The 13,293-nt window shown below is 35.5% G+C and overlaps 1 protein-coding gene across 1 annotated transcript; it reads left to right on the plus strand.

The window, feature by feature from the left end:
* Positions 1–3,088: 3,088 nt before the first annotated feature.
* LOC133330828 (uncharacterized) lies at positions 3,089–10,942 on the plus strand. Its single transcript, XM_061539235.1, has 9 exons — positions 3,089–3,624; positions 5,986–6,284; positions 6,353–6,482; positions 6,600–6,960; positions 7,186–7,610; positions 8,265–8,979; positions 9,046–9,313; positions 9,395–9,690; positions 9,766–10,942. Exons 1-9 carry the CDS (start codon positions 3,089–3,091, stop codon positions 10,921–10,923), a joined length of 4,188 nt encoding a protein of 1,395 aa, XP_061395219.1. The 3' UTR covers positions 10,924–10,942.
* Positions 10,943–13,293: the final 2,351 nt, after the last annotated feature.

Below are 13,293 nucleotides of genomic sequence, written 5' to 3' on the forward strand. Positions count from 1 at the left end.
GGTCCATATTACTAACAACATACCGGTCAGCTTCAATCAGGTGCATCTTTACATCAAAAATTCCTGAACAGAATCTACGAAACAAAAATTGCACATTTTTAGCCGTATGGCTTGCATTTTCGCCTTTCCACCGAGCATAAATCTGAAATCGTTTGATCAATACTTTACGAGAAATCATCAGTACAGCTATCTGCCGAAAAAATAATGGATTTTGTGGCGCGATGGGATTGACGATTAAAATAAAGCGGAGTCCGTAAAACTAAGCGTACCTTAAGTTACGAATTTTTCCGATAGAAATGCATTTGTTGCAATTGTTTTTATTTATTTGAAGTAATAGAACATAGGGTAAGTGTACCAATAGTCGGCACTTTAAAAATTTTCGTTGTTCAAAACAAAACGTTGTTGTTCAAAACAAAACAACAACGGAGAATATTCTCTTTAAACTTCTGAATTCTGCCACAACATCATCTGCCTGAAATTGTTTATTTTACTTGTTTCTTCTTTTTTTGTTGAGAGGATCATAAATTATTTTAGTGGGTGGTATGAATGCAGATCTCTACCAAACATTAGTAGGTGATTTTTTTTCAATTTTCTACTTTTGCGAGAGTGGAAACAGTGATTTGCTTTTATATGTATCTATGATAGGGAATAGTAGAGGCAATAGGTATGTTCGACCGCATAGTGGGGCAAAAATAGTTATATATATATTTCTTGATTGAACTAATGAAAGACTTCCAAATACTCTTGGGAAAGAGAGTCGAAATCGGTTCAGTGGCTGCTGAGGAATTATTTTTTCAATACATTTTAACAGCAAAAATATTAATTTGGACATTTCTTAAATATAATTTATGTTTATTCCGTTTGGAAGACTTTGTCCTTTGAGGAATTTGAGAATATTTATGAATTTAATTATAGAATAAAGGACAGAACCAAGGCCTATATAAGGTCGGACAGTAAGTACAACTGAGTATTACGTTTGCTGTCAAATCATATTTTGAAACCTATCCATACATACAAAATTATGTTAGACGTCAAAACGAAAATATTAACATTTTGTCAATAAATTAAAATTGAATTAAATATCTTCTTTGTGAAGCACATTTGGATTATTTTAAGATTTTAAAAACATTTCCAAGTAAATTTTCTTACAAAATATAAATTGTGTTGTGTTTTTTAATAATTTAAATTCTAAATTATTCTCCTCTATGTTATTTACAATTACGAAGAAGATCCTTGTAAAAATATATTATTTTAACATAATTACAAGTCTTTTTGAAATTGGCATGCCCATTTTTTTTTTTAAGAAACATGAATTATAGCTAGTGTTGACAAACCTCATTGACAAAATGCCAAACTTCGACTGAATAAATGTACTTAGATCGATTAAATATTATACAGAGATGGGTTGTAGTGTTATTGAAGATTATAAAAGGTACATTTTCATAATTACTTATATTTTTTTTTTGTTATTTGTTATATAAAACAGTTGCCGACTATTGGTACATGTTGGAATTAGATGCGTTTACCATATTTCCCAAACATTCTCAAAATATAGTCAGATTTTTTAATAATAATTTAAAATAAAAAATGTCAATCAAAATCTTTTTTGTAAACGATATACCACTTCTACTGAACATAGGGTTAACCAATATCAACCCTGACTAAAATTTATAAGTACAAGTGGCAACATAAACAGTTTTTGAATTTACCTAATACGGCAACATCGTCACATTTGTTTATAAAATTAAAAATTTGTTTGGTTATTTCTAATTTTTATTGAAAAACTACAAAAAATCTCAAGATATTTTTTAATATCTACTAATTTATTAAAAATCGTGTTTGTGATTCGAACAAAATTCCAAAATAAATTTAAATAAAACACTGCATTACCCGCAATTTCGTGCCGTTCACATTCCACTTTGTGTGGCTATCCAATAAGATTAGTAGACCATACGTTCGGTTGTTTGTAAACGCCAATACAAAATGTTCGTCGTGCCGTCAGTTGTCGTAAGAAACCTACGCAGTTTGCTGCATTTTCTAACAAAAAATTCAAAATATTCCCATTTCGGGTAGTGAAATGTTATAAAATTGTAAGTTTTATCGTTGCTGGACGCCAAAACAGCCCAGTAAATTTTTACAATAAAAATAACCTCAAAATTCCGAATGTCAATAACCAAAAAATCGAAAACAAAATTTGCCTAGCGAAAATTGTGCTGTGAACCAAAAATTTGTGAAAATAAAAACGTGCTTTTCATAGCGAATGGAGAGCACATGTGATGTAATCGTGCTGTGGGATTTTTGTTGACCCGTTTTGGTGCCGTCTGGGAGTTTGGGCCAGGCGATTGTTTACATAGGCGGTCATTGAAATGTAAATAAATAAATGGTCATAACCTCATTTGGCCATAACCTTAAAGCAAACATTTTTAATGGAAGATGGAGTAAAAATTGCATTTTCTTCATAACTTGGAATTTTTCATGAATATGTGGTTGGTAATGATGTGTACGTGTGTGTGTGATGGTGTTAGTGCTCGGTGATGTCGGCTTTTTATATGTGGGGTTCGTTTGTGTGTGCTTATATGAGAACTGTGTTATCTACCCCCAAAAACATATGATGTCGATAACAGTGTGTATGTGTTTAACTATGAACAAATATATCTTCTAATAGTGTGGAACATAAATAATAACTGCGGAGTTGCCATATCGCCATGAAAAGAAAGTTATGCGACATCTTTACCACCATACACAACATGTGTTTGTGATTTTCCTACATATATACAGCAGCCTTCCACTTCCAAGGGACATTTTTCCCATGTTTTTTTGATTTTTCTAATTTGAGTTTGGGGTATGTTCAGTCAGTGGCAACGACGGTTAGCTGCGCGCCTGCTGTCAGTCACAAGAAGTAAACAAAGCACGGCAAACAATCTCTGCCTATTGCAACAACGTGTTTCGCTAGAGATTCATATTTGCAGGAGGTCGTTCTCCCTTCGTGTGTGTGTGTTGTTGTTATTGTTGTTTTGCTAATAAATTTCAAATTTCTGCTATAAATTTCAGTTTTTTGAGCTTGGAAGAAAGTTGTTAAAGTTAAACTATGGATAGTCAATATGGTGGCATACAATGGATACAACATAGTTCCGTGCATCAGCAGAAACATTCATCGATACACGTTGGTAGTATCCGTGGAGGTGGCGTCACAGGTGATATGAAAACTGCCGGCCAGTTAATTATTGATCCACAGCCACCTTGTGATGAGGAACTTATGGCCAGCACTGCTGGTAATACCACCTCATCCGAATATATGGCCACCGAAGATGATGATGCAACAGATAATATTGATCAAATTGCTGCCGAAAATTTAATTTTTATGGCAAGAGATGGTCAAATGGTTGCCGAAATAATACCCACAAATGGTACAGATAAAAATGGTGCCGTCGTAGTAACGGCCAGTGATGGTGAACAAATAGATTGTGATGCCATAATGCAGCAGGCGGCGTTAATACAACAACACGAGGATTCTGGCGGTGGTGGAGGAGGTGGTGCGGATATTTACTATACCGACAGATCTCCACAAATGGTTACCGAAGAAGTTATAACAGATGATTGGGTACAGCATCAGGGTGAAGAAAGGTAAGGATAATGCTTATTTTTTGGTAATTATGTGAGAGAATTAATTAAAATTTGCACAATGACATATTCATAGATTGGGTGAGGTCAGCATACAAGCTGTTTGCTTTTAAGATATTGTCAATTAACAGAACAGGGCGTACTCCGACTTAGATTATATTAGATCAATGTGGGGAATTAAGACTCTATTATGGACCGAAGGAAAAATCGACTATGCAAACATATTTGTTTTTTCAACAAATGAAAAATTACTATGAAATACCCCAACAATTATATAAATGCTACAAAGAAGTTCAGTTAATGACAATATACTTTATACTTTGGACTGACACGAGGAGAATTTGAGGATAAATATAAATAAAATGTAATATTGGAACAAGTCTAGGATCGTTTTGAAATTTTTATCACATGTAGTCCTTCAGGCTCTGAGCACAACGGTATACTCTTTTTTCGGATATCGGTATCTCCAAAGTTCCGTTGGATCCATTGTATCTTGGGTCTCATGATTTTTTAAAATTCAGGACAGGGAATTTAAGACTTTCTCCTATGGACAGATGACAACTCCGGCTTCGCGACCGAATCTCCTTTTATTTTGATTTGTGTGTGTGTAATCAGGACTTCAAACGCTTTAAAATCATATTGCCTTGATAAATTTTAAAATCAGAACTTTGGTGGCACATATCTCCGGAAATACCGATTCCCGCAAGAAAAGAAGTGTACCGTTGTAATCAGGACCCCAAGGAATACATGTGGAAATACAAAATTTCATAACTCCTCTAAGTAGCCTCTTTAAACCCTATCAAGTATTTTTGCAATGTGTTCCGAATGAGTCTGGATACAATGCCGGTATACTTTGCAGATTGGCTATATCTGCCTATGTTTGGGCATATATCGCCCACCTTTGATTTATTACTTTTGAACGCCGGGTTACTAAAGTCTCTTTGAAGTTTCAACTGTTGTCTGCTATCTGTCTATTTATTCGACTACTGCCGACTTAGGGAAGTTTCGTTTCCTTTTCGTGGTGAAAATTTCGTATATGTCCGTCGGGATGCTTTCCTGACTGAAACTGAGCATTCCTCATTAAGTTCGAGGAATGCTTCGCTCTGTATGTTGATTCATTGAAGTTATTCCCAGCTGCAATTGAAGTCCTTTGCGTTAAGAAGAGTCTGAACCCATATTTTTGTTAAATAGATTTGTTCTTTTGACGTTTGAGACTGAAGGTGCCAAGGCAACCACACCTGTCATTAGAACATTTTGTATGTATTTTTGGTCCTTTTTACTAAATCGATATTGATTAGTGGAAAATACAATATTAGGCGATTGGTATCCCCGATTTGATACAAAACATTGCACATCGTAGTATTTCATTCACACGAAATTCAAAATCAATCCACTCCTGCTGGTACCTTCCCACATAAAGGTGACAATTGTGCTGAAAATGTATTTTATAAAATCTAACGGACGAAATAGGACCCGTTGGACCACTCCTCCTTTGTACCTCTTTCACAAAATAGTCAAGATTTGGCTGAAAATTTTGTATTTGCACTACCTACTTATAATATTGAAATATATGACTTATCGTTATAAATGGACAACATTGAATATGAAGCGATTCGATCATCCAATTTCATTAAATCTTTGGAAGACGTAATATTTTTACCGTGTCCGATTTGTTCCAAACTATGCAAATTGTACTGGTATTACCAAACCTAGATCAAGTCCGAAGATGGGAACCATCGTTCCCACTCTGTTTGGTACTTCCCAATTAAAATTATAAAACCTGTGTGTAATTTCTTATATCTCCGTAGACCATAGACTGAGGGTAACAACACCAAGTAACATTTCGTCTGCAACACCTCCAAACGGAGACTACATTAAGTTTTTTGTTCTTGGGGAGAGTAGAATTAACCATTTAGCATTTCGGTCAGTGTTTCGAAATCACGATAGAGATCACAATGTTTAAGTTTTAGAATTTTCATATAAAAAGTTCGACTCGTTCTCACTTAACGACGTGTTTTGGTTCAATCTCAAATAGTGATAGAAAATCTATAGCTTGTGTTCGTCGACTGACAAATATAAAGCGTAGTAAACGAATCATAAATCTGAAATCTTTATATTTTTGTAAAAAATATATGTCCTTATTATCGTCTGGAAGCGCTTATATTAAATTAATAATGGAAAATGATGATTGAGTTGAAACAAGCGTTCTATGCTTGAAGATCATGTACTCAACACCATAATGTTACGACTTGTATACATGGTCTTGATATTCATCTGATTCCACTATTAAACTGACAAAAATTAAAAAAAAAATATTTATTAAAAATCAGATTATACAAATTGTTTCCTATTGTATTTTTTCAGGGTTGAAATATCAGCCGAACAGATCATCTCCAATTCACAAGTATTAATGGATATTGAAGTTCCCCTGCCCACGGTACAAGATGAATATACTGCTCAGCGACCATATCCTTGTGATTTTTGTAGTCGACGATTTCGCAAGAAGGCCAGCCTTATGAATCACATGGTGGCACATCAAAATGATCGGCCACATTTGTGTAAATTATGTGGTTCACGATTTTTGCGGAGGCAGGATCTAATAAATCACCTGAAGGCGCATGCCGATGAAGCTGCAGCTGAGCCGCAAATGGATGATAGTGATTGTAAGTAATCTAAATAAATTTAATTTTGATAGATATATTCTTATTTATATTTTTTGTTCAATTTCCAGTTATAAATTTTGTTACCGATACCACCTCATCATCACAGCGCACCTCCAATGATCATTATTATGAACAAGATTGGAGTGTGCCTGAAGATTCTGTTACAATACCAATTAAATCTAGTCGTAAACAACATCAATATCAACAACACCAACAACAACAAACTACCTCCAATCAAATAAATTCTACACATGAACAACACTCATTGTTGGATAATAATACATTATCATCATCGTCGTCAACAATAATTACAACTGTAACAGCATCATCCACATCATCGACAACTGCACCGCCTAGAGGTCGTATTAGTCGTCTCAAACCAAAGGAAGATACCTATATTGTAGATGTACCTCATAATAGTAGTTCGATAAATTTAGCAACAACATATAGCATTGTTCAATGTGATGAGTTACCAAATTCAAATACAACAGCAATAGAATTTACTCAGGATACATCAACACAACCCGCCTTACAAAATGTACAACAACACCAACAAGAAATTCAGGATCAGAAACCCATACTACATTTTCCAATTATTGATGATAATAAACCATTCGTTTGCCAACAATGTGGTTTGGCATTCTCCCGAGAAAAGGCCATGTTGGCACATACGAAGGTATGAACATTTTAGAATATATATCGTTTAAAGAGTAGTGGGATATGATAATTGAGCTGAATCTAGTGTTCAATACTAGAGGAATGTGTGCTCAATATGAAAATGTTACGACTGTTACACATTCTTGAAACTAATTTGATCCACAATAAATCAAACAAGTTACAATATTTTTCATTATTTGTTTAATTTAATTTATATTTTATTTTTTTTTTTTTCATTTTTTAGAGTCATCGCAATGATTCACCCTTCGAGTGCCCTCAATGCAATGAATTATTTTGGGATCAAGCCAGTTTATCGGATCATCAAAAAACTCATCAATTTGAGGAAAGCAATTCTGAATATGATCCAAATGAGGGAGAAGATGAAACACAAAGTGAATCCGAGTCCGAACAACAATTATATGGTGAATTTTATTGCAGTGAATGTGGAATGTCGTTTCATCGTCAGGACTTATTGCGCAGACATGCTAAGAGTCATTCGAAACACAATAGCCAATCGAATGAAAATGGTGCTGATATTGGCGTTGGTGGTGGTGCCTCTGGTGATGGCAATAAAGATCAACATTGTTGCAACACATGCGGTGAAACATTTGCCGAAGCTTTGGATTTGTTGGCACATGCTGAAATTCATGCTCGTTACCCGCCTTTCAAGTAAGTTTTTAAAATATAATCTCAGTAAGATAGGAAGTTGCTGGTATACGATATACTTTCATTTTGCAACAATTTGCCTTGACTTCGGGATTACCTAATGATCTTGATCGGACTTGTTTTCCCATTGAATCTCTAATATACTTTTTTTGACTAAAGAATATGAAAAATAGGAGGAAATGAAAAATTTTAGTTTCTATTTATATTCTGACGAGTCATCCACCAACTATTATAACTAGGTCAGTGTTCGTATTGATAGACGATTCAGAATGTTATTTCCATCTCACCACAATCACTGGAAGATGTGTTTACACTAAGTGGTATCCATACTTTATAAAGTTACTGGAGAACCTAATAGCCACCTGACATGACATAGCACCTAAGTCTGAAAAAGTTTTAGTCGAACTGGGGTATTAACATGCAAGATTTTAATAGAAGATCACCTAGGTCCTAAGGAAATTTTTAATTTAGGACGCCTCAACATGACATCACAGGGACACCATAATTTCCTTCCGCTGCTTAGCATAATAAATCTGCAACTAATACTAATTGAGGCAACTGTTTGGCTCAAAGCACTTTGGGTTTTTCAGACAGCTCATTTTTTTGGTCCATTTATTTTTTAAATTATATTTAATCACGTTTTTTATTTCTTTCCAGATGTGTATTATGTGGTGAATCATTTTTTGAAGAGCCCACAATTAAAAAACACTTACAATCTCAGCATGCCAATGAAATGACGGAAAATTCATGTATTTTATGCGGCAAAGAATGTCGTGATCGTAAAGCACTAATCAAGCATGCCTGGGATCATTCACGCGAAAAATGCCATTCATGTTCAAAGTGTGGTAAAAATTTCCATAATAAAGCACGTCTAAAACGTCACATGGCATCGCATCGTGATAAATCGGTACAATGTGATGTCTGTCATGAAGAATTTCCTGATGGACGTACCTTGTCGAATCATCGTCATTCGCATAGTACAACATCGGCTGGGAAATTATTCCCCTGTCATGAATGTGGCAAGACATTTGGGTCACGAAGTTCACAGCAAATTCATGTACGCATACATACGGGTGAAAGGCCATACGGTTGTCGTTTCTGTTGGAAGGCATTTGCCGATGGTGGTACTTTGAGGAAACATGAACGGATACATACGGGTGAGAAGCCTTATGCTTGTTCCGTATGTCCAAGGGCCTTTAATCAGCGAGTGGTTTTGAGGGAGCACATACGTTCACATCATTCGGGTTTGGACACTAAGCGAGGAACCTATTACTGTACAGTGTGTGGAGCTGATTTGTCATCGTCGGGCGATTTGATACAACATCTAATACAGCACAGTGACATGAATACGGCAATGCAAAGGCAACCTGTGGTATGTACCTTTATAAATTTGTGGCATTAGAAAACAATTTGATTTCAACAATATTATCTTTTTTAGACTGGTCCACGTAAATACAAACGCCGCCGTAAATTGAAACCCCATGAACTTGCCCGCCTAAAACGAGAATCCAAACAGAATGGTGATAATTGCAGTGATATTGACCTATCGGATTTCGATATGGATAATGTTGATGATTTATTGGCAATGACTGAGACGAATACATCTACCGAAAATACCACCAGCAATCATGAAGCCCCAACCATAACAAAATCTAAACGTCAAAAGAATAACAACTCCTCTGATCTATTGGATTCTTCTACAAACAGTCGAAATGCTTCAAGCAAAACATCATCTGGCTCTAAAAAGAAATCTCACATTGTACTCGATGCGGATGATTTTGATTTAGATGTGTCAATGGTCGATGGTAGTGACAGTACAAAGAAACCCAGATTCAATTCAACAAGCAGCGATAAGATTTGGTCAACAAAAGCATCCAACGAAGAGACTTATAAATCATTACTCTCTAATTTGGAAACAACATTACAAAGTATCGATACACTGGTGGTGGGACCATCAACAAATAATGCTGTAGACATTAGCAACGCCCCTACAACGACAGCGTCGACAAAACGAAAATCAAAACAAAATGAATCGACTGCCCAGAGAACACAACAAGTTCAAATAGTTCGTAATGATAAGGTGGTTAATGCGTCAATGATCGGCAGCAACACCTCCTCCAATCAAACTAGCTCAAGCACCACGACTAAAGGTCGTAAGAATAAAACCGATAAATCTACGGCTGGAAAGCAAAGCAAGGGTCCCCAAATGATCCGCACTGAAAAGAGTACCGTTTCTTCCGTTGAGGGTGGCAAAAAGAAATCAAAATCAGTTGTGAGTCGTACCCAAACTACCAGTGTTGATATATTACCCAAATCTGTTGGTATAGTGGATGACTATGATATTATTTCACCAGCTTTGCATCCACCTAAACAAATTAGCTGCAGTCCATTGCACATTAAACAGGAACATGACAATCCTCCTCTAATGAGGATTCAAAATGTAATGTCCTCCTCATCATCATCTTCAAATATTAACCATCGAAATCAAATGTCTTCGTCGTCTTCGAATACCCGCCACAACAATGACCTATATGATGCCCATCTATTACTTGAAGCTTCGGGATTACGTAATGACCTCGATGAGATTTTGAGATCACCGCTGAAATCGGAAAAACTGGGTGGATCTCGTCAACGTTTTCCCAGTGAATCGTCAACACAATTCTTGACCGAACAATCCGAAGAAGAACAACATTTAATAAAAATTGAACCTACCTCACCCGATCTAAGGGAAATTGTTAATGGAGTTAGTTCCGTCAACACTTCCGAAGCAGTTAGTTCAGCTGGCATGGAATTGGTCGATGCTTCTTCTCATAATGTGCGCAGAATTTCTAAAACATCACGATCTCAACGGAACATCAATTCAAATAGAAAATATTTTGAATTTGCCAATGACCAATTAAGTGACATGAAATCTAGCGGTAATTCACTCAAACGTTCATCTAACAACCATTTGAGTGGTGTTTCGCAATCCTCCATGAAATCCTCAAAGTCTGCCCGTACAGAACCTGCCAAACCAACAAAATCTTCGTTACCGAGTTCCACAGCGTTTTTGGATTACAGCATGGTGGATAGTTTTAACACGGTCACAAGTTCCTCGCCACACGACAGTCATCATCATCACCATGTCAACTCGTTTTCTTCCATATCGGCAGTGGTATCTGCTGCTGATGCCAATGCTGCAGCCGCTTCGGCAGCAGCTGCCCAACAAAATCCTTCACCTGCCCGTAAACCTCAACGATATTTTGAGTGTGAAATGTGTTCGGCTGTATTCTCGGATCGGGCCCAACTGCTCGATCATGTACCCATACATATTTAAGAAAAATTCAATCATATGCTGCTGCTACCACTACGACGACTACTATTACTTATGAATACCACAGTGCCAATAGTTGTTAAAATCAAATCGTTAGGGTGTTTATTTTTCGTATTCGAAAAACCTTTTTTATGCAAATGAGTTACAGTGTTTCAAGAATTCGTTAAATCCACCACAATCATAACAGAGAAAGAAAATGTCTTCTTTCGTTTGTATATTTCTTTTTAGCTATTTTAAATTTTTATTCTGTTTAGTACTTTTTACTTACCAGTTTTTGTGTGTATGGTACCTTTTGACTAAGGTATTAAATCATCTTGTGTTTGGCAATGGTTGCCAATCCAAATGAAAAGGACAAAAGTGGAACTGAAAAAGGAAAGACAAAGTTTGTTTTTTAGTTTCTGTACAAAATACTATATACTAATTTAATTGCATAGAATTAATGAGTATAAATTAGAAGTTTTGTTGCTTGCAAACATAAAAAAAGAACAAATCTGTTAAACAGTTATGTTAGTTTGTTTTCTCTTTTTATTTTTTTTCTTTTCAAAAAAATTTAAATAATGGAAATAAAACAAACGCTATTTTTTAAAACAATTGTTGTAATTTTATTAAAAACAAAATATGTGGTGAGTGAAATTAATTGTAAAAAAGTTAGGGTTGGGTATTATTAGCTTAATTTGGTAATGTGTTTGTTATAATGGCCTTCTGGAGCAAATGGAAGTTGTCACGTATTACTCCAGGGGGGTTACTCTGTATTGCGATGCGTAAGAAAAATTGTATCGCATCGCGTAATTGGTACTCTCTAATTCGTTTTCGTATCTCCTTTCGCATCTACTTTACGCAAATGTGGCATCACCGCAATCTGTAATACGAAAACGCATGTCAAACTCGTTCGTTAAACGCAAATATCTTGCGTTAACAAAATAGCAAACGCAAATGAAGCGAAACATGTAAATAAGAACGACGCGCCAAAAAATTGTAGAGAAAACTGGATGATGACCTTAATTCAGATGGACCTCCTGTAAGAGATGTCGCTGGTTGGGAAAAAGTAATGTTTTATATTTTATATATAAAATGTGAAACTATGTGTGCATATTTACAGGTTGGTGTTGATAACCACCTTGTCCAAGCAATTTCAACGTCCACTTTTATTGGATTTGGAATTGCTGTAGATCTATATGGAACGACGAGGTCATTTTTAATAGCGTTTATTAAAAACATAAACGCATCTTTATTGAGACGAACATTTTGTATAAATTTATAAAAATTAAATTTTTGAAAACGTTTGACACATTATTCGTACTTCTATTTTCTCTTAAAATTCTTTTTTTTAGTTGGTTCGTCATTTTTGTTTAAAAAAACACTCGTACCACATAAAAATATGTTTTTAAATGTTTAATGTTAAAAAAAAAACACTCGTACCACATAAAAATATGTTTTTATTTACAATTTTTTGACGTTTCCTTTTGTCATTTTTCGTTATTGTTTACTTTGTGGTGCCAGTGTTGCCCTATTTTGGATTTATTTTGCGAATGCGTTTGCGTGAGCGATACAGAGTACCAAATTGCACTCTTAACGCATTTAGCTTTCGCATCGCACTGGCTTTCGCAACGCAATACAGAGTAACCCCCCAGACCACCATACTTGCTGAATTTTTTCTCTGTGTGGTTTTGTTTATCAACCTTTGTAGCTTATCTGGATGCGTATTGGGTACATGGTGACCCTTCCTGGACCCTTCATATGAAGTGATCTGATCAACCCATGAACTGCGTTCATCGTGTTGAAAATTATTTTTACTATTTGATCATCATGTTTCATCTGTCCTTTTAGTTTCTAGTGGAAATTTATGCATCCAAAATTGTGAGGTATCAATTTTGTTTGTAGAGTCCTTACCCGTATCATTTCAATAATTCAGAATCTAGCTCATACAGCCAAGAGCGGTCCCACAATTCATCTATTATCCACTAAATTGAAGTTCGACCGTAAAACATTTCAATTGACTAGTGGGTGATACTTTGATGTTGCCCTTGCCATCTTCCTCAAAGTGAGAAGTGGTATTGCTCCTGGGGGTTTAGAAGACGCCCCTACGTATTTTCTGCCAGATGTGACATGTATGAACTAATTTAACTAATGTTTAAAGGGAATTTTTCTAAGCAATCAGCATTTGGGGAACATTTATGTTTCTTGAAGGGTGAAAGACGTTTTGAAGAAATTTTCAATATAAGTCCATGTCAAAACACCGGCCTCCTTTTAGTTACGTTTATAGTTATAGGGCCATTTTCTAATAGATATGTTGAGGATCTGGAAGGAGAATTTTGAAAAGCTTCTGGCATCAAATAGTAACGGTGAAGAAGATATCCCAGAACCAATAAGAGA

This window comes from Musca vetustissima, unplaced genomic scaffold, assembly GCF_032173495.1.
Source record: "Musca vetustissima isolate MV318-11 ecotype Yass unplaced genomic scaffold, APGP_CSIRO_Mvet_v1 utg16389, whole genome shotgun sequence".
Lineage (NCBI taxonomy): Eukaryota > Metazoa > Arthropoda > Insecta > Diptera > Muscidae > Musca > Musca vetustissima.